The following is a 19,944-nucleotide window of genomic DNA, read 5'->3' on the forward strand; positions in this document are numbered from 1 at the left end:
TGTGGGCGGGTGTGTGTGTGTTGGGGGCGGTGTGTGTGTGTTGGGGGCGGGTGTATGTGTTGGGGGCGGGTGTATGTGTTGGGGGCGGGTGTATGTGTTGGGGGTGTGTGTGTGTTGGGGGCATGTGTGGGGGCGGGGTGTGTGTTGGGGGTGTATGTGTTGGGGGTGTGTGTGTTGGGAGTGTGTGTGTTGGGGCGGGTGTGTGTGTTGGGGGCGGGTGTGTGTGTTGGGGGCGGGTGTGTGTGTGTGGGCGGGTGTGTGTGTGTTGGGGGCGGGTGTGTGTTGGGGGCGGGTGTGTGTATGTGTTGGGATGGGTGTGTGTGTTGGGCGCGGGTGTGTGTGTAGGGGCGGGTGTGTGTGTTGGGGACATGTGTGGGGGCGGGGTGTGTTGGGGGTTATGTGTTGGGGGTGTGTGTGCATTGGGGGCAGGTGTGTGTGTGTGTGTGGGCGGGTGTGTGTTGGGGGCGGTTGTGTGTGTGGGCGGGTGTGTGTGTGTTGGGGGCGGGTGTGTGTGTGTTGGGGCGGGTGTGTGTGTAGGGGCGGGTGTGTGTGTTGGGGGCATGTGTGGGGGCGGGGTGTGTGTGTTGGGGGTGTGTGTGTGTTGGGGGCAGGTGTGTGTGTAGGGGGGAGACTGCCCTGTCTGCAGCCAGTGTTTGCCTTCCCCTTTCCTTTTTCTTTTTCTTCTTTTTCTTCCTTTTTTTTTTTTTTTTTTTTTTTTTTGAGACGGAGTCTTGCTCTGTCGCCCAGGCTGGAGTGCAGTGGCGCGATCTCGGCTCACCGCAACCTCTGCCTTCCGGGTTCAGGCCATTCTCCTGCCTCAGACTCCCGAACAGCTGGGTACAGGCGCCCACGGCCACCCCCGGCTGATTTTGTGTATTTTTAGTAGAGACGGGATTTCACCGTGTTAGCCAGGATGGTCTCGATCTCCTGACCTCGTGATCCGCCTGCCCGCCTTGGCCTCTCAAAGTGCTGGGATTATAGGCGTGAGCCACCGCCCGGCCTTCCTTCTTTTTTAAGCAAAGTCTGTTAGAATGGCTTGGATCTCGAGGTGGGTAACATTTTTCCTTTTGATTTTTGTTCCCCACTCTTATCTTTTCAGTGTTTATCAGATAAAGTCCTGCTGACCCCTCATGGCCCTGTCCTTAGGTGGCGTCTTACCTGACCTCCGAGGGCTCTGGAGCTACTGCGGGAGAATGACCCTGTCGGTATTTTTGAGGCTGTGTTGAGTGCGGCCCCCGTGGTTAAGCTCTGGCGCTCAGGGAGACCCCCGCGGCATCACCGAAGCATTTCACGCTCCCGAATCCACTGGCGGCCTCCCCTGGGGCCTCAGGCAGGGCAGGGAGAGAGTGTTTTGTCCTTCTTCTATTCAACACTGTGCCCCTGGTCCTGAGGGTAGGGAGCCTCCTGCCACTAGGTCCCCGTGGGGGCCGGGGTCCTCACACTGAGCTCCTGAGAGTGAAGGGCAGCCTCCCCCACTCCCCGGGGCGGGCTCCCCCCACTCCCCCAGACAGGCTCCCCCCACTCCCCCAGAGAGGCTCCCCCACTCTCCCAGAGAGGCTCCCCCACTCCCCCAGACAGGCTCCCCCCACTCCCCCAGATAGGCTCCCCCACTCCCCCAGACAGGCTCCTCCCACTCCCCCAGAGAGGCTCCCCCACTCCCCCAGACAGGCTCCCCCACTCCCCCAGAGAGGCTCCCCCACTCCCCCAGACAGGCTCCCCCCACTCCCCCAGATAGGCTCCCCCACTCCCCCAGACAGGCTCCCCCACTCCCCCAGACAGGCTCCCCCACTCCCCCAGACAGGCTCCCCCCACTCCCCCAGACAGGCTCCTCCCACTCCCCCAGAGAGGCTCCCCCACTCCCCCAGACAGGCTCCCCCCACTCCCCCAGAGAGGCTCCCCCACTCCCCCAGACAGGCTCCCCCCACTCTCCCGGGCAGGCTCCCCCCACTCTCCTGGGCAGGCTCCCCCCACTCCCCCAGAGAGGCTCCCCCACTCCCCCAGACAGGCTCCCACCACTCTCCCGGGCAGGCTCCCCTCACTCCCCCAGACAGGCTCCCCCCACTCTCCCGGGCAGTCTCCCCCAACTCTCCCAGACAAGCTCCCCCGACTCCCCGGGCAGGCTCCCCGATTCCCCTCCGGGGCAGCCTCCCCCCGCCCCACTTCGGGGGGCCTCCTCCGTCCCGCAGCGTCCCCCCATTATGCCAGGCAGCCTCCCCCTACTCTTTGAGGCAGTCTCCCCCAATTCCCCCAGGCAGCCTGAAAAGCCCCCCAAACAGCAGCTCTGTTTGCTCCCACTTAGCAGGGCCGCCTGCGGGGCACCCCCAAACACTAGGAGGAAGTCCCTCCCGTGGCTCCCTTTGGAGAAGCCTTGGGGAACCTGGCCAGCCAGCCAGGAAGCGAGGCAGGCACAGTTCAGATCAGAGCTCAGAGGACCCAGGTCCTGAGTTCGGAGCGGAGAGGCGCCCACAGCAGCAGCACCAGGCGGCGCAGGCGGCGGCACCGCACGTCCCTGGCCGCCCAGTGGAACCAGTTACTGAGAGCAGAGCAGTGGCGCCTCACTCCACCCTGCTTGCTGCGCTGGCTGCTTGAAATGCGGGTTTTATTATCAGGTGTAGTGAGGCCCATAAATCAGGGGATGTTGCCCTTGAGAAGATGGTTTGTTACAGTTCCCAAGAGCAGGGGCAGCACCACACGGCGCGGGTCGGGGACACACGGGAGAGCGCTGGGGTCTGCTGGAGTCAGGGGGAGGAGAGGGAAACGTGAGCAAGAGCCTTTATTGGGGTTTCTGTGGGAAGAAACAGTCAAGGCAGGGTGAGCAGGCTTTGGACTGGCTGGTTTGAGTAATTTCAGGGCTCTGGGACAGAGGAGCTGTCCGGAGTTGTCTGGTACCTGGCCCTGGTATGATCAGGGCAGGGAAATATTGGCCCTGAGTGTGAGAGACAGAGGAGGTGGTGGGCTGTGGGCTCTGGGGTGGCCATTGGCATCTGAGAAGGAATCTCTAGTCCTGGGAGGGGCAGCCTCTCTATGGTCAGCTAGGCCCCAGGACATCAAAGCATCAGACACAGAAAATAAAAATGTTGCTGTGGGTAGCAGTAATTCATTTTTTATTACCACCCACCATTGCAGTATAAGGAGATAGCATATGCGGGTTATCTATTATTCCTTTTGTTGTTGTTGTTGTTGTTGGACATTGGAGTTACCTCCAGCTTTGGCTTTTACCAATAGAGCTGCCAGGATTATTCTCGCACATATATTTGGTGGCCACACATGTTCACTACTCTTGGTATAGACCTTGGCATGCGCAGCTTTCATAGATATTACTGAAGAGTTTTTCAAAGTGATTAAGCCAAATTTTAATGTTGTTGGCACCCTTAAGCCTTTTGGTCTGAAGACTCATGCCTGCCTTCTGTCATTCATTCAGCAAATCATTATTATTTTATTATTATTATTAGTTTTTGAGACGGAGTTCCGCTCTTGTTGCCCAGGCTGGAGTGCAGTGGCGCCATCTTGGCTCACTGCAACCTCTGCCTCCCGGGTACAAGTGATTCTCCTGCCTCAGTCTCCTGAGTAGGTGGGATTACAGGTGCCCAGCACCATGCCCAGCTAATTTTTTGTATTTTTTTTTTTTTTTTTTTTTTTTTTGAGACGGAGTCTCACTCTGTGGCCCAGGCTGGAGTGCAGTGGCTGGATCTCAGCTCACTGCAAGCTCCGCCTCCCGGATTCACGCCATTCTCCTGCCTCAGCCTTCCGAGTAGCTGGGACTACAGGCGCCCGCCACCTTGCCCGGCTAGTTTTTTGTATTTTTTAGTAGAGATGGGGTTTCACCATGTTAGCCAGGATGGTCTCGATCTCCTGACCTCGTGATCCACCCGTTTCGGCCTCCCAAAGTGCTGGGATTACAGGCTTGAGCCACCGCGCCCGGCCCCTAATTTTTTGTATTTTTAGTAGAGACAGGGTTTCACTGTGTTGGCCAGGCTGGTTTTGAACTCCTGGCCTCAAGCAATCCATCCACCTCGGTCTCCCAATGTGCTAGGATTACAGGGATTAGCCACCGCGCCCCATCCAGCAAATCATTATTAAGAGCAACTCCTTTGCCAGAAAATGTTCTAGGCATTGGTGATACCAGGGGTGATCCCCAGAAAACAGGGCATTCTAGAGGAGGCCCTATTATAATAGACAAGGACAGCTGGGCGCAGGGGCTCACACCTGGAATCCCAGCACTTTGGGAGGTCAAGGGAGGAAGAGTGCTTGAGCCAGGAGTTCCAGACCAGCCTGGGGAACATGGAGGCTTAAGCCATCCTCCCACATTGCGCCTGGGACTACAGGCACAAGCCACCACACCTGGCTAATTTTTGTATTTTTCGTGAAGACAGGGTTTTGCCATGTTGCCCAGGATGGTCTCAAACCCTTGGGTTCAAGTTAATCTGCCCACCTCTGCCTTCCAAAGTGTTGGGATTACAGGCATGAGCCACCTCGCTGGGCCACAAAACCCGGTCTCTACAAAAAAAAACAAAAACAAAAAAACCCAAAAACCCCAAAAGAACAAAAATAAACTGGGTGTGGTAGGCGCACCTATAGTCTCAGCTACTCAGGAGGCTGAGGTAGGAGGATCACCCGAGCCCAGAAGGCAGAGGTTGCAGTGGGCTGAGACTGCACCACTGCACTTCAGCCTGGATGACAGAGTGAGATCCTATTTCAAAAAAGTAATAATAAAGTAAACAAGTAAATAAGTACATGCTATAATAATTTACTTCCGATAGGGATAACCCCTAATTACATATAATTATAGTTATAATTTCAGTAAGATGACTTCTATGAAGGAAACAAGGCTGAGTGGGGACCAACGTTGCCTCTCCTCCATCCTCTCCTAGAATTCTGTCTGGCTATGAGGCTGCTTGGATCCTGAAACTGTCCTCAAATCTCGATTCCTCCATGGGCTCCATTTCAATAGAGGGGTATGGTTTTTATTTTTTTATTTTTATTTTATTTTTTTGAGATGGAGTTTGGCTCTTGTCACCCAGGCTGGAGTGCAGTGGTGAAATCTCAGCTCACTGCAACCTCTGCCTCCCGGGTTCAAGCAATTCTCCTGCCTCAGCCTCCTGACTAGCTGGGATTACAGGTGTGTGCCAACACGCCTGGCTAATTTTTGTATTTTCAGTAGAGACGGGGTTTCATCATGATGGCCAGGCTGGTTTCGAAGTCCTGACTTCAGATGATCCACCCGCCTCGGCATTCCAAAGTGCTGGGATTACAGGCGTGAGCCACCTCACCCGGCTCGGATGTGGTTTTTAAACAAGCACTTTTTAAATGTCTATCTCTAGTTTAGTCTTGGGAGCCCTGCTCCCAGTCCTCCATCGGGTCTGCTTTCCTCAATGTCTGTTTGTCAGGCTCTGCTCCTTCTTGGGTCCGTTGCCCCTTTCATGCTGTGGTGCCGTCTCCGGGTCACGGGCTGTCTGACTCCTTGCTGGCTCTTGGGAGGTGCGGGAGGGCAGGTGGAATGTGTTCTGCAAACACAGGGCAGCAGAGGCCTTTCTGCAGGGGCAGCCAACACTGTGGTGGAGGCTGTTGGGTGGAGGCCCACCCTGTCCTGGCAAAGCACTCTGGCTGGGGATTTACAGTCGGGGCCCTCTCGAGAGGTAACCAACACCCCACCCCTGCTGCTGCCTCGCCCAGGGGCAATGGGGGTGTGGAGGGAGGCCAAGGGGCCACTGAAGAGTAGCTGGCCATGGCAGCCTTCCTCTCAGTTTCCAGTCCACAAGAGTCCCTGCTTTCCAATGCTGTGTGTGTGTGCGTGTGTGTGTGTATACACTCCCAAACTTTATATTTAAAATAAACTGTATTTTGGCCCAGTGGGGTGGCTCATGCCTGTAATCCCAGCACTTTGGGAGGCCAAGGTGGGTGGATTCCTTAATTCCAGGAGTTCAAGACCAGCCTGGTGATCTGCCTGCCTCGACTTCCCAAAGTGCTGGGATTACAGGCGTGAGCCACTGCACCTGGCCTAATAAACTTTATTTTATTTTATTTATTTAATTATTTTTTTGAGATGCAGTCTTGCTCTGTCGCCTAGGCTGGAGTGCAATGGTGCAATCTCAGCTCACTGCAACCTCTGCCTCCCGGGTTCAAGCAATTCTCCTGCCTCAGCCTCCTGACTAGCTGGGATTACAGGTGCCCGCCACCACGCCCAGCTAATTTTTGTATTTTTAGTAGAGATGGGGTTTCACTATGTTGGCCAGGCTGGTCTTGAACTCCCGAGCTCAGGTGATCCGCCCGCCTCGGCCTCCCACAGTGCTGGGATTACAGGCGTGAGCCACCGCGCCCAGCCATAAACTTTATTTTTAAGAACAACTTTATATTTACAGAAAAACTGTGATGATAGTTTAGAAAGTTCACCTATATGCCACACCCAGTGTCCTTTATTTTAATATGATAATAGGGTGCGTTTGTTGCCTTTGATGGACCAATGTTGATACACTATGATTAACAATGGTCCAGCTTTACTAGGCTTTCCTTAGTTTTACCTAATGTCCTTTTTCTGCTCCAGGATCCCATTCAAGACACCACATTACAAATGAAAATGTATTTTCTGTCATTTCTGGGACCAGGGACAGGTTGAGGAGGCAACACCGTGAAGCTGGGTTTCTGGCTCCCCAGGGACTTGGGGAGCACTTGGCAAGGGCATCAGTTTTGATTTCATGCATCCTGAGTGTCTGTTCCACACCCAGGTCTCCTTCAGTGTGTCCTCTGACTCGTCCCCTCTCTGGCATTGGTTTCCTCATCTGGAAAATGAGGGCCTGGGTGAGTTTCCTCTGGATAGGCGGTGGCCTGGGGCCGAGGGAACTGGCAGGCTTGGTGTTGTCCTGAGGGTGGAGCTGGGGCTCAGGGCGGTAGGTCTCATGGAGTTCAACACAGGGGCGAAGGCTCTGATTTTGGAAGCTTTTTAACTCAAAGGTCAGGGGCCAGAGTCCTGCCCCAGCCTTGCTGTTAATTCCTCTGTGCCTCAGGCAAGGCGCTCCTCATCTCTGGGCCTCAGTCTCCTGATCTGTAAAGTGATGGCTGGTGGGACGGCTTCTGAGGACCCTTCTGGCTGGGAACAGAGCAGGCTGCCCTGGGAACAATGAGTCTTCTCCCAAGTGTGCAAACTGGGCTGGGGGGCCTGCTGGGTGTGGCAAGGGGTGATGGCCATGATGGCACTGTGGGTCCTCCTGCTGATGGAAAATCTGGCCTCTGTGCCCACCTTTCCCATGGCTATTTCAGGGGATGGTGGCTGGCGGCTGCAAGACACCCATGCCCTCCTTCTTGGCCCGTTCCAGACTGCCTTTGGCCCTGAGTTAAAGGAGGCCTGCCAAGTGTACCAAATCCTGGGCCATGGACTTCCACGGGATGCACAGAAGCGCACCCTCACTATGTGTGAGCCTGTGGCAGCTCTGGCTGCTGTGTCAGTCAGCTCCCAGGCAGCTGCCCGCGGAGGCCAGGCTCTGGCACAGCAGGTCCACCCTCCAAAGATCCAAGGGAGTGATAGAAGGAATAGAGGCATCACTGAGAAGGTGAAGATGAGGGGCCCTGTGCCCTCACCCCCCAAAAACCAGACTTTCCATTTGAGAACATTCAGGTTCTTCCTTGTTTTGAAGCCTTTGCATCTGCTGTTCCCTCTACCATCAATGTCTTTCCCTTTTCTAGTTGTTTAACTTCTACCCACCCCTCAAGGCCCAATGCAAAAGTCCCTTCTACTGGATCCTAGCTGCTTCAGGGCCTACCTGTGTCATGGCACGTATCACCCTGAATCGTAACAGCCACTTCTGTACCTGTGTCCCCATCCAGACCTCAAGTTCCCTGAAGGCAGGAGTGGGTCTGACTCACTCTGTGAGGTTGCTGCATACGCATTATCTCCCCTTTGCATTATTGGTTAAACGGGCGGGTGGAGGAAGGGAGGATTGCTGCACGAACATTTCCTAAGCTCCTGTTTACTGGCGCATCCATTCCACGCCGATCCTCCGCAGTCCCTCTATCCTGCCAGCGGCTCCTCCGTGGGGCAGGGGCGGCGGGAGTCACAGGGGCGTGCCCGAGAGCGGGTCGGGGCTGCGGAAAGAACGGGGCCGGGGGAGCGGGGGGAACCCGACGGCTGCCTGCGGGTGAGCGGGGCGCGCAGAGCCGGTGGGCGGCCGCGACGGCAGCAGTGGCCCCGGCGCATCGAGGGACCCAGGGACTCGCGCAGATCGCGCGCGGCCACCTTGGTCCTGCCGGGGAGCTTTATTTCCAACCGAGACAGCTGAGGTTCCCAAAACCCCAGCGACCTGTCGGGGTCTGGAGGGCGCCGGGGCCCGGCCGCCCAGCCCAGCCAGAGGTGCCCCGCCCCAAGCCTGGCGCACCTGGCCCCGCCTCGCCGGGACCCCGCCCCCGCCCCCGCCCGGATCAGAGTCGATTCCGCGCCGCGGCTGCAGCTACAGGTGCAGCAGAGCCGAGCCGAGCCGGCCGCGCTCCGAACGGCACCTCCCGCCCCACCATGGGCAACAGCGCGAGTCGCAGCGACTTCGAGTGGGTCTACACCGACCAGCCGCACACGCAGCGGCGCAAGGAGATACTGGGTGAGCGCGGCGCGGGGCTCCCGCCGGGTGGTGACCACCCCGTTGGCCTGTCTAGAGTCGCATCGGGGAGTCGAGCCCAGATGGGCCGCTCCAGCTCTGGCCCAAATGCCGGCGGGCGCTCCGCCATTGCTGCTCCCCTCCCCGGAGTCCCCGGCCGGCTCCCCGAGGGTCCCCCACCCTGGCCGGCTCCGAAACTCCCCGGGACCTGAGGATTCCGAAGACCCGAGTACGGGTCCGTGCGCCAGGGAGCGCGTCTCAATTGCTCCTCGCGGGTCGCTGGACACGAGCCACTCCCGGGGCCGGGGCACTGGGAAGCTGGGACGCGAGGGCGCAGGAACGGCCCCGGGACGCGCTACGAGGCGTACGCGCTCCCTGGCGCGGAGGCAGCTTGCGCGCTGCGGCGCCTCCACCCGCAGTCACTGGGCGCCTGCTGCGCTCAGAGCCCTTGGGTCCCGCGGCCACGGGCGCCCCAGCCTGGAGTTCAGGGCGGATGATCGCCAGGAAGGGAGCAAACGCGAATGAGAGGCGCGCGTGTTTTTCTTTGAAAAAAAGCAAAGATTGTACTAAGGAATCCGTCTATTCTGGCATGTCGCTTATTACGTGGCGGCTGTTTTCCTTGTCGCTTCGTGTCCTCTGCGAGGAGGGCATCTTTACCCACTCGGAGTCACTCTCGTTCATGTCAGAGGCCCCATCCAGCCCACAAGCAAGGTGGCCGCAGTGAGTCGTCCTTGGCCAGGGCTTACGGGGTCAAAAGGTCAGCGTCTGGAGAGTGGCTTTGGCCAGATGCCACCAAATCACCGCAGGCTGAGACAGGCCCGCTCCCACGCGGGAGACACCCCTGCCTAAGTCAGCACCGCGCGTTGGCACACCTTGTAATCTTCAATCAGATCGGGGAAACAATACTATTACATTGTGGCTTTAATTTGCACTTATTTGATGGATGGTTTCACATTTTAATTGGGTGTTTTATTTTATTTTATTTTATTTTATTTTATTAATTAATTTATTTATTTAGAGACAGAGTCTCCCGATATCGGCTCACTACGACCTCCGCCTCCCAGGTTCAAGCGATTCTCCTGCCTTAGCCTCCCGAGTAGCTGGATTACAGGTGTACGCCACCACACCCAGCTAATTTTTGTATTTAGTAGAGATGGGGTTTCACCATGTTGGCCAGGCTGGTCTCGAACTCCTGACCTCAGGTGATCCACCCGCCTCTGCCTCCCAAAGTGTTGAGATTATAGGCATGAGCCACTGTGCCCAGCCAACTTTTTCTTTCTTCCTCTTTTTTTAATCCCATGGCAGCCTACGGAGATACCATGACTTTTAAATGTTTGAAACCCAAGATATATTGGGTGGCTAGCCTGTGACTGCATCCCGAGGTAGCTGGGGCCTCAGGAGCTGGAAGCCTCTGTGTGGGTTTGTGACTGCTGTGGTTTCTCCTGGGAGGCGAGCTGCAGCCCAGCATCGTCTGGTCCCAGCAGCGGCAGCTGCCTCCCCTATGCGGTGGAGCTCCTGGGGAGGGCCGGGACGAACCTTGGGGGTCATCTGACCCTCCCTCCCTGCTCATGATGTGAACAGGGCAGGTGTCCTGGCTACTGCCCCTCAGCAGGTCTGAGGTGGGGCTGAGGTTGAAGCAGAGGCCTGCTTGGCCCTGTTTGCGTTTCTGTCCCCTCCCCTGGTTGTCCCCAGCTTCCCCTCACAGGACTCACTGGGTATCTGGCCCCATGTGGAAAAGGCAAGAGGCACATGGCAGCCAGTGTCCTGGTCCCTAGGAACTCATATCCGTAGAATAGGAGCTGGGCCTACCCAGGGCCACCTGGAGGGACCCAGACACTCTGGGCTGTGGCCTCACTTTCCCAATCTGCAAAACGGGCAGTCGTCCTACCACGCAGAGTAGGTGTGAGGACGAGATGAGACCTCAGCTGGGAAGGTGCCCGGGATGGTACCTGGGCCTCCGGGACATGGGAAGGAGCTCTCTCTAAAGAGGGAAGCCACAGGCCCTGGAACCAATCCAGGAGGCTTTCTGGAGTGGGTGACTAGGAAGGCTGAAAGACTTGGAAGAGGGAGAGGCACCTGGGGCCAGGGCTTGGGGATCACAAGTCTGCTCAGGGCCGGCTCTCCAGCTTGACCCACGCTCCTTTTCCTGCGTGGAGGAAGCAGGGGCTTCCTTTCCACCTGTTGTTTTCAGCTAATATGCTTGGAACGTGCCATTCCCTCCCTCCCTGGCACTGGCACAAGCTGTTTCCCGGGTGAATGTCCCTCCTCCCTGTTCTGCCAGGCTCTCTCTTGGTTAGCTTTGCTCGCTTAGTTCAGTCCCACCTCCCGCAGGCCTGGTCCAGCTGGATGGGGACCCCTCCTCTGGGTTCCCCTCCATGGCTACAAGCCCTCTGGGCTCTGGGCTCTTTGGGGGCACAGTTCAGGAGCTTGGATGTGGAGCTGAACTCCTGGCAAGGACCCTGACACCCACTCATTAGCCACAGATGAGTCTGTAAACAGAGGAAGGAGTTGAGGCCTGGGCGAATTAAAAGGGGTTAATAAGTCATACCTTCCTAATGGGGCTGTTGTGCAGATGAAATGAGGTGATACGTAAAGTGCTTATTCCCGGACTCATGAGTATCAGCTGCGATAATAGTTAATGTCTCAGAGATAGACCTGGCAAGGCCTGTTGTTTCCCTAAGGGCAGGGAATAGTCTCCATGCCTGTGCTATTCCCAGTCCTCGCAGAAATGCTGTGAACTGCCAGCATCTCTCTATAGAAGAGGCAGGAGTGAGGCTCCGAGAGGGGTAGCAACTTGCCTGGGAACACACGGGCCAGGCTGGTGCTCAGGCAGCCTCCTGCCCCACCCAGTTGGCTCCTGCAGCCCATGCCAAGCTCCTGGGTGCTCAGGGATGTTCAATAAAGATCATAATCTCAGAGTCAGAATCCAGGAAGTCCTTGCAAAGAGCTGGCTCCAGGAGCTCTGTGGGTTGGGGCCAAAGTCCGTCTCCAGCTCCTGCCTGGGAGGGAGACATGCTCCCCAGCACATAACTTCCTACGAAAGTGGGGTCTCCTAGGCCAGGGCTGAGGCTCCCTGGCCTGAAAGGGCAGGACCGGAGCCAGCAAAACTGGTCCCATCAGAGATCCAGCCAGGCGTGGCCGGTGGAGTAAAAGGCAAGCTCTGGGTTTGTTTTTTTTTTTTTGAAAATGAATGGCTTTGTAATTTTGTTTGTTTTTAAATTATGAAAGCACGGCACACATGGTAATACAAAAATTCAAATAAAGAAAAACAAGAGGAAAACCCGGAAGCGAGACTGCTGGCTGTTGCTAGATTGCTTCAGAAAGGCCGGGACTGGGGCTCTGTCAGTGGTAACTGGTAAAATCCAGAACCAAACTGCCAGAGCCACGAGAGGAACTTGGGGCTCCATCTCCCAGCCACGGAGCTGCATGGCTGCAGGGCAGCCCCATCTCTGTAATGTACAGGGGCCTGGCTGCTCCCAGACCTTCAGAATATATTTGTCACTGGAAATGAAAGGCAGGTTTAGTGAGCGGCCGGTGAGAAGGTGAGCACTTTCCACAATTGCCAGATCCAATTAGGTCCCAGGGTGCCTTCCACAATGGACAGGGTCAGGCTTGTCTCTTGGCACAAAACCTCAGGTGGCAGGGATGGAAGCTGTGGGTAGGTGGCTTCCCGGAGCATTAGGCCAGGGCTAGGGAGGAAGACGTTTAGGAGGGAGGGGATTAGGAGGACTTTGCTGCCTTTGTGAGGAGACGCTTGTCCCAGGTCGGGTTGCTCAGCCGCGGATGGGTGGGGGAAAGGCCACGCTGTATGGAAGCACTTCCTGCTGCGGCCACCAGGTGACATTGTCAACCCTGAGCAGCTTTGTGGTGGAACAGGGAGCTGGGAAGCAGGTGGCAGCAGAGGTGGAATGATGGAGTGATGACAGGCAGTGACAAGGGGCACCTCCCATATGGCCAGTGAGTGACTGTCATGCGATGGCATTTGGCCTCCCTGGGAAGGTGGTAGAACAGGTCTCCCTAGATGTTGCCAGAGCCAGGGCTTGGGGGCTCAGAGGGGTCCAGTGTGGAGGTAGTAAGGGGCCCCTTAGCTTTTGGTAACCCTGCTGGGGACAAGACAAAAGTGACTTTATTGCCAGCCAGTCAGGAGGGGCAGGGGTGGAGTGGCCTGCGACTGAGAGGAGTCTGACATGGGGTGGGCCCTGTCTCTGCCACTCTTGGAGGCAAGGGCACAGCAGCCTCTCTGGCCTGGCTGTCTGTTTCTGATGCAGTCCCTCTGCTCAGTGGCTCAGTGGATTTGTCAGGAGAATATCTGGGCAAAAGCTGTAACTCATCAGAGTCGCACCAGGGTGATGCAACTGTCCTGCGGGTGCAGGGAGCTTTGGGCTGGCCTCCCTTCAGCAGGCCCTGCCTCCGACTCTGCCCTCTGGAATTTTATGAGCGAGCCTGCTAACTGATGTAAGTGTGCAGATCTGCTGGTGCCAGACGTTTCACACCTTGGCACCAGCTGCCCCTTCTTCCCCATGGGCCCCTAGGGAAGACCCCATGTCCATATGCTCACAGCCAGAGGCTGTCAGAGCAGATGCCTTACAGATGGAGACTGAGGAGACAGGTCCAGAGAGGGACAGGGGCTTGCCCAAGGGCGCACAGGAGTCTGATTGAGCCTGATCCGTGACTTTTTTTTTTTTTTGAGACGTTTTGTTGCCAGACTGGAGTCCAGTGGTGGGATCTTGGCTCACCGCAACCTTTGCCTCTTGGGTTCAAGCAATTTTCCTGCCTCAGCCTCCCAAGTAGCTGGGACTACAGGCGCATGCCACCTTGTCCAGCTAATTTTTGTATTTTTAGTAGAGATGGGGTTTCGCCATGTTGGCCAGGCTGGTCTTGAACTCCTGACCTCAGGTGATCTGCCCATCTTGGCCTTCCAAAGAGCTGGGATTACAGGCGTGAGCCACTGCGCCCAGCCCTGATCCAGGATTTTCTCTGGGTGCTTTGTGGCAGTGTAGCCAAGCACTGCATCACTGCTGATGGAGTCCGAGTCCGTATCAGGGCCCTGCTCAGCATTGTGCAGGCCTGGAGTCGGGGGTCGTGAGTTCAAGTCTTGGCTCTGTCAGCCTTGCTGCACGTTCATGGGCCCTTCTTTGCACCTCCCTGGACCTCAGACCCTTCATTTCTGTGTCCTGCCTGGACAGGGTGACTTCTAGCAACAGCTGTTGTTCATGGCCTCCTGCCCAGATGCCTCGTGCCTCACCTGGGGCCACTGCTGGAAACTGTCTGTGTGGATCTGTGTATCTTGGTTCCAGGTGGCTGTGCACGTCGGGCTCTGTGCTACCCCACGGAGCAGAGAGCCCTCAAGGCACATGTGTCACCCAGCTACTCCTGCCATCCAGGCTGGAGGTCTGGGAGGGCAGAGTCACTCCGGAGGTCAGCTGAGTGCCCACAGCAGGACAGAGCTCCCCGGCTGGGCGAGGTTTGGGTGTCTAGCCAGGAATTGCAGGTCTGCAGTTGCAGGTCTGCAGTTCCTCGCGGGGCTGCCAGGGAGCTGTGTTTCTCCCTGTCCTTCTCTGCCTTGGGCTTTCCCCTCTCTTGTGACCCAGAGAAGATGGAGCCCAAGGCCATGGAACCCATTGACTCCCACTCCCCAGTCCCACCCATTCTCCCTGTCCCCCTTTCCTTGAGCCCCTGGAAGAGGCCCCGAATTGGTCAGTGTTCTCCAGAGACAGAACTGATAGGATCTATGTATCTATATATGTGTGTGTGTATCTCTCTCTCTCTCTCATCTATTATCTTATCTATCTATCTATCTATCTATCTATCTATCTATCTATCTATCTATCTATCTATTTTTGCAATTACTGTCACCCAGGCTGGAGTGCAGTGGTGTAATCACGGCTTACTGCAGCCCGGAACTCCTGGGCTCAAGCGATCTTCCCACCTCAGCCTCCCAAGTAACTGGGACCATAGGCACACACCACCACACCTGGCTAATTTTTAAACTTTTTGCATAATAAGGTCTTGCTGTATTGCCCAGGCTCATCCTGACCTCCTGGGCTCAAGCAAACCTCCTGCCTCAGCCTCCCAAAGTGCTGGGATTACAGTGTAAGCCACCATGCCTGGATCTATCAATCTATCATCTATCTATCTGTCTGTCTGTCTGTCTGTCTACCTACCTGCCTACCTACCTACCTATCTACCTATCATCTATCCATTCAAAGAGGGGATTTATTAGGGGAATTGGCTCATGTGATTATGGAGGCTGTAAAGTCCCATGACAGACTGTCTGCAAGCTGGAGACCCAGGGGTGGCAGTAGGGGTAGCATGGTTCAGTCTGAGTCTGAGGGCCTCAGAACCAGGGAACTCGATGGTGGAACCCTCAGTATGGTATTGAAGGTCTGAAAGCAGATGGAGGGTAGGGGGTGCTGGTGTGGTTCCTGGAGTCCAAAGGCTGGAGTTTTGACATCCAAGGACTAGAGAAGCATGTGTACAGCTCCAAGAGAGGGAAGCAGGGGGAGAAGGAGAGAGGGATGGGAGGAGGGAGAGAGGGAGGGAAAGACAGGAGGGAGACCCTTGCCTCTGCCTTTTTTTTCTATTGGGGCCCCAGCTGACTGGATGGTGCTGGTCCACATTGTGGGCAGGCCTTCCCCACTCAGTCCACTTACCCTCTGCCAGTCTGGAAACACCTTGACAGACACACTCCATAGCTCTTGAGGAGTTCCTGAGTCCCCTTGGCACTCAGCTCTGGCGCCCCTTGCCTTCTCCATGATGCCCACCCTGGCATCTCCGTGACGCCCACCCTGACATCTCCTTCCCATCCTGCCATCCTCTGGTGCCTTCCTGTTGCCCTCCCTGCCCGATGCCCTCGACGGACCCATCCTCGCCACCTCATCTCACCCTTGCCTTGCCTTGGGCTGCACCGGAACGGCTCCTGCTGAGACGCCATGACCTGGCGAAGTCCAGGGACGCCTGCACTCTCTTCTTGTCCCTGAACCTCTGTGACCCCTAGCAGCTAACCACTTCCAAGCCCTGGCTTCAGTTACTACCCCATCCTGACTGCACCCAGGGTGACCTCAGCCACGGCCCTCTCCTGCACATCCAATCTGCACGGCGTGGTCGCGAGTGTTCCTGGCATGTCCCCACTCCCACTCCCCCAGGGACCTGGGCGCTCTGAAGCTGAAGATGGTAGAGCTTTGCGATCTTTGCAAAGAGCGTGGGTTGTTTTCTCCTGGCAAGGAGTTAGTCAACTGACCTTCTTGGGTGGGTGCAGAGTAGACCCATTCCTAAGACAAGGCTTCTGGGGGGCCCACTGGAGGCTGGGGTATTCAGTGAGGCCTCTCTGCCTCAGTGGGTTGGGACTCCCAGCCTATGCCACCTCTGGAACTCCTTGGGTGCAAAGCTCCAGAAGCTACTGTTTTCAGAACTGTCACGGGGCTCCTGCTCTAGCAAAGCTTCTCTGGGCCCCGGGCCTTTGGCAGGAGCCCCTGTACCAGCAGTGTGGGCGTCTCGGGCTCCGAGTGCCATTCTCTGCTCTTTCAGCTCCTTGGGGGTCCCTCAGCCCCGCGCTGCAGTCCAGCAGGTGCCTGCAGGCAGGTGAGGTGACCTGGGGCTCCCTGCATCTGTTTCCTCCTTGAGTCACGCCTGTGCTGCCCGTGCTCAGCTACCTCATGCACTGCCCAGTTTTTAGTTACTTCCAGCTGGCGGCTCCCGGGCCTGTAAGCTTTGGGCCTGCTCTTGTTAAAACAAGCCAGGGCCGGGTCATTGCCCCAAGACCAGCTCTTACTCTCAGAGCACCTTTAATGACAACAGCACCAGTTTGTGCCTACTGAGCGCTGGCACCCCCCGGGCTCAGACTATCGTGCTGGCCTCCCCACAGCCTGATGGACATAGAGGAACAGCATCCCCATTTCCCAGATGGGAAGACGTAGGCTGGGGGGGCCCCTGCTGTTGGCCAGGTCATGGCTGGGGATGGGCCCCTGAGGCTTGTTGGGAGCTGCCTGCACTAGGCCTCCTGCCAGATGCGCCAAGTTAGAAACAGCCCAGAGTTCACGCAGAGGGGACTTAGGGGCATGCTTGTGGGATGGACCAGCCCAGTGGCTGTTTCTGGGCTCCCAGTGGCTCTGGAGGCCCCAGCACACCCATAGGAGACAGGACCAGCCCATAACTGGGGCCGGGTGAGGGGCTGGCAGGGTGGGCACTGGTGTCCTTCTGTGTGCAGGTTTCTCCTCTCTGGTGGTCCAAAGTGGAGTCCCTGAAGGCAGGCTGGGGCTTGGAGGGCAGCTGAGTCCTAGGAGGTGCCGAGGAAAGCAGGAAGGGCACGGGGCTCCCTGAAGGTGGGCTGCACAGGGCGTGGGGAGGGACCCTGAGGCCGCACCACACAGGGAGAACTTAGTATCTCCGTTTAGCAGATGGGGAAAGTGAGGCCCACTCTCCAAGGTCAGGGCTGCCAGGCTCTGTCGTGGCTCTCGCTTCTGAAGGGTGCAGGAGTGGCTGATGCTTGTCTGCACCCAAGAGCTGGAGGCCTGGGCTGGCCCTCCCTAGAGCTGCTTGCTTGTGGCTCACCTGGCACAGGTGTGGCCTGCCCCTCCCTCTTGCCCCAAGGCTTGGCCTCCTTCCAAGGGGAAGCAGCAGCTGGTTGCCTGTGGAACGGGGACTGGGAGCGGGGCCAGGCTTAGGGTGGGAGTGGGGCTGGAGCTGGCCGGCCCCCAGGTAGGTTGGCTACTGCCCTGGGGGCAGGGGCATCCCTGGGTAAGAGGCAGGCAGTGGGCAGTGGTGCCCTTGGACCTGCGGTCTCAGCCTACATCCAGGCACACAAAGGGGACTTCGCATGCGACTCCTTAGCTCTGTGCCTGGGCCAGAGCCTTCCTGAGTGGGAGCTGCCAGTAGGTCCTCCTCGCTTTGCCTGACAGGAGACATTGCTTCCCTGCCTGGGACCACTTTGCTGCGGGCGCTGGGCCCCGACCTCTGGGCTGAGGCCCCCAGTGTGCCTGAACTGAGGCATAGCCTCTGAATCGTCCCCACTGGCCTGGACCTACTAGGTGGGAACAAGCTGGGATGAGGCCTGGCTCAGGGAGCAGCAGGGCCTGGCTGCCAGTGTGGGCTGTATGTACCTCTGCTGGAGTCCTGACTTCTGAGTCTGGCGGGATGAGTCTCGGTCGGGGGAGGGGGGCAGCAGGCCCTCGAGGGACAGGGCCTGTGTGCAGGGGCAAAGGGACCAGCGAGGTTTGCTGGCCACTCCTGCCTTCTCACCCCTTGGCCACCGCAGTGGGAAGGAGCGTGCGGAGGAGGGTGGGGTGCAACCCTACTGAGCAGGGCCTCACACCTCCCTGTCTTCCTTGCAGCCAAGTACCCGGCCATCAAGGCCCTGATGCGGCCGGACCCGCGCCTCAAGTGGGCGGTGCTGGCGCTGGTGCTGATGCAGCTGCTGGCCTGCTGGCTGGTGCGCAGGCTGGCCTGGCGCTGGCTGCTCTTCTGGGCCTACGCCTTCGGAGGCTGCGTGAACCACTCGCTGACGCTGGCCATCCACGACATCTCACACAATGCGGCCTTTGGCACGGGCTGCGCGGCGCGCAACCGCTGGCTGGCCGTGTTTGCCAATTTGCCTGTGGGTGTGCCCTATGCCGCCTCCTTCAAGAAGTACCACGTGGACCACCACCGCTACCTGGGTGGTGATGGGCTGGACGTGGACGTGCCCACGCGTCTGGAGGGCTGGTTCTTCTGCACGCCCGCCCGCAAGCTGCTCTGGCTGGTGCTGCAGCCCTTCTTCTACTCGCTGCGGCCGCTCTGCGTCCACCCCAAGGCCGTGACCCGCATGGAGGTGCTCAACACGCTGGTGCAGCTGGCGGCCGATGTGGCCATCTTTGCCCTCTGGGGGCTCAAGCCCATGGTCTACCTGCTGGCCAGCTCCCTCCTGGGCCTGGGCCTGCACCCCATCTCGGGCCACTTCGTGGCCGAGCACTACATGTTCCTCAAGGGCCACGAGACCTACTCCTACTATGGGCCCCTCAACTGGATCACCTTCAACGTGGGCTACCACGTGGAGCACCACGACTTCCCCAGCATCCCGGGCTACAGCCTGCCCCTGGTATGTGGCTGGGGCGGCAGGGCTGTGGCAGGGCAGGACTGCACGGCCATCTGAGGAGGTGGAGGCCCTGGAAGGGCCTTGGGTCATACCCAGCAGCCTCTCCCTTTTTGTGCTGGTCATGGCATGGCCACTTGCACTTGTCCCCAGGGCAGGAGGAAAGGCCACACAACACAGGCGAGGCCTCTGCTGGAGGCTGAAGCAAATTCAGGGAAGTAGGGTCTGAGAGGCATTTCACAGTTCAGGCTGCCTGAAGCCGCCATGACACTGACGGGGTGTCTTCCTTGAAGCGGGGCGCATAGCAACACTGCATGGGGAGCAGTACCCTTCCCATCTGCAGGCTCTTTCCCTGTCATTCCTTGCCATTGCCCTGTGACCCTCCAGGGGCCAGAGAGGACAGGGTGGGCCTCGCTCTTTGCAGCCCAAGGGGCTTGGCCAGAGCTGATGGGGAGTGGAAGTCCCAGGTATGGGCACCTCTGCCTCTGGAGACCAGGAGCTGGAGAATTTCTGAATGAGAAAGGAGGAAGGGGAAGGGGGAGGAGGAGCCGTCCCTCAGCCATTGCCAGCCTGCGCCTTGGTAGCCTCTGGCTGTCTGGAAAGAGCTGGAGTGACCTGCAGGCAAAGGGGGCGGGAGGAGGTGGCACTGGGGAGGTGTTCGAGCGCCTGAGTGTGTGCCTGTGTGCACCGGGGTGTGCCTGTGTCTGTGTGTGAGCAGGTCTGCCCTGTGACGGTGTGTGGATGCCTGCCCACGTGTGCAGGCATTTGTATGTGTGCTGGAGCGTGCGCGCCCGTCTCTGTGTGTGTGGTTATGTGTGAGCGCTTACCCGGTATGCAGGTGTTTGTGCATGTGTGTGTGCACCCTGGCTTGTGTGACTCTGGAATCCCTCAGACCGAATTCCAAGCCTGGGCCATGGCCTGTGCCCTCCATTCCGGCTGGCAGTACCAAGGCGGTGCTCTGCACCAGGCATCATCTCACTTGAACCTTACCACAGCCCAGGAAGCAGCTGCCTCCTCATCCATTGTCCCTGTTGTATACATAAGGCAGAGGTGCAGGGAGAGAGGTGCCCGCCTCAGGAGGTGACGGGGCGGAGGGGAGAGATGCCTGCCTCAGGAGGTGATGAGGTGCAGGGAGAGAGGTGCCCATCTCAGGAGGTGACAGGGTGCAGAGGGGAGAGGTGCCCATCTCAGGAGGTGGCAGAGCAAGAATCTGGACCCAAGTTGGCGCGAGTGCCTGCTGTTAGCCACGAGCCTTTACCTCTCCTGAGCAAAGTGAGAGGCTCTGGGTACCTGGTGCTG

At 57.8% G+C, this 19,944-nt stretch overlaps 1 protein-coding gene across 3 annotated transcripts in view; it reads left to right on the forward strand.

Moving 5' to 3' along the window:
- The window catches only part of LOC105467423 (delta 4-desaturase, sphingolipid 2), a 68,156-nt gene that overhangs the window by 46,882 nt on the left and 1,330 nt on the right, over positions 1–19,944 (forward strand). For 2 of the 3 annotated variants that reach the window (XM_011717016.2, XM_011717015.3), the window contains one exon: positions 17,909–18,651. In XM_011717016.2, coding sequence (XP_011715318.1) covers positions 17,909–18,651 — 743 coding nt within the window. Of the gene's footprint in view, positions 1–8,420; positions 8,583–17,908; positions 18,652–19,944 lie in introns of those variants that run through there. The other variant, XM_011717017.3, reaches the window with a different exon arrangement.

The sequence above is a fragment of the Macaca nemestrina genome, chromosome 7 (genome assembly GCF_043159975.1).
Source record: "Macaca nemestrina isolate mMacNem1 chromosome 7, mMacNem.hap1, whole genome shotgun sequence".
NCBI classification, from domain to species: domain Eukaryota; kingdom Metazoa; phylum Chordata; class Mammalia; order Primates; family Cercopithecidae; genus Macaca; species Macaca nemestrina.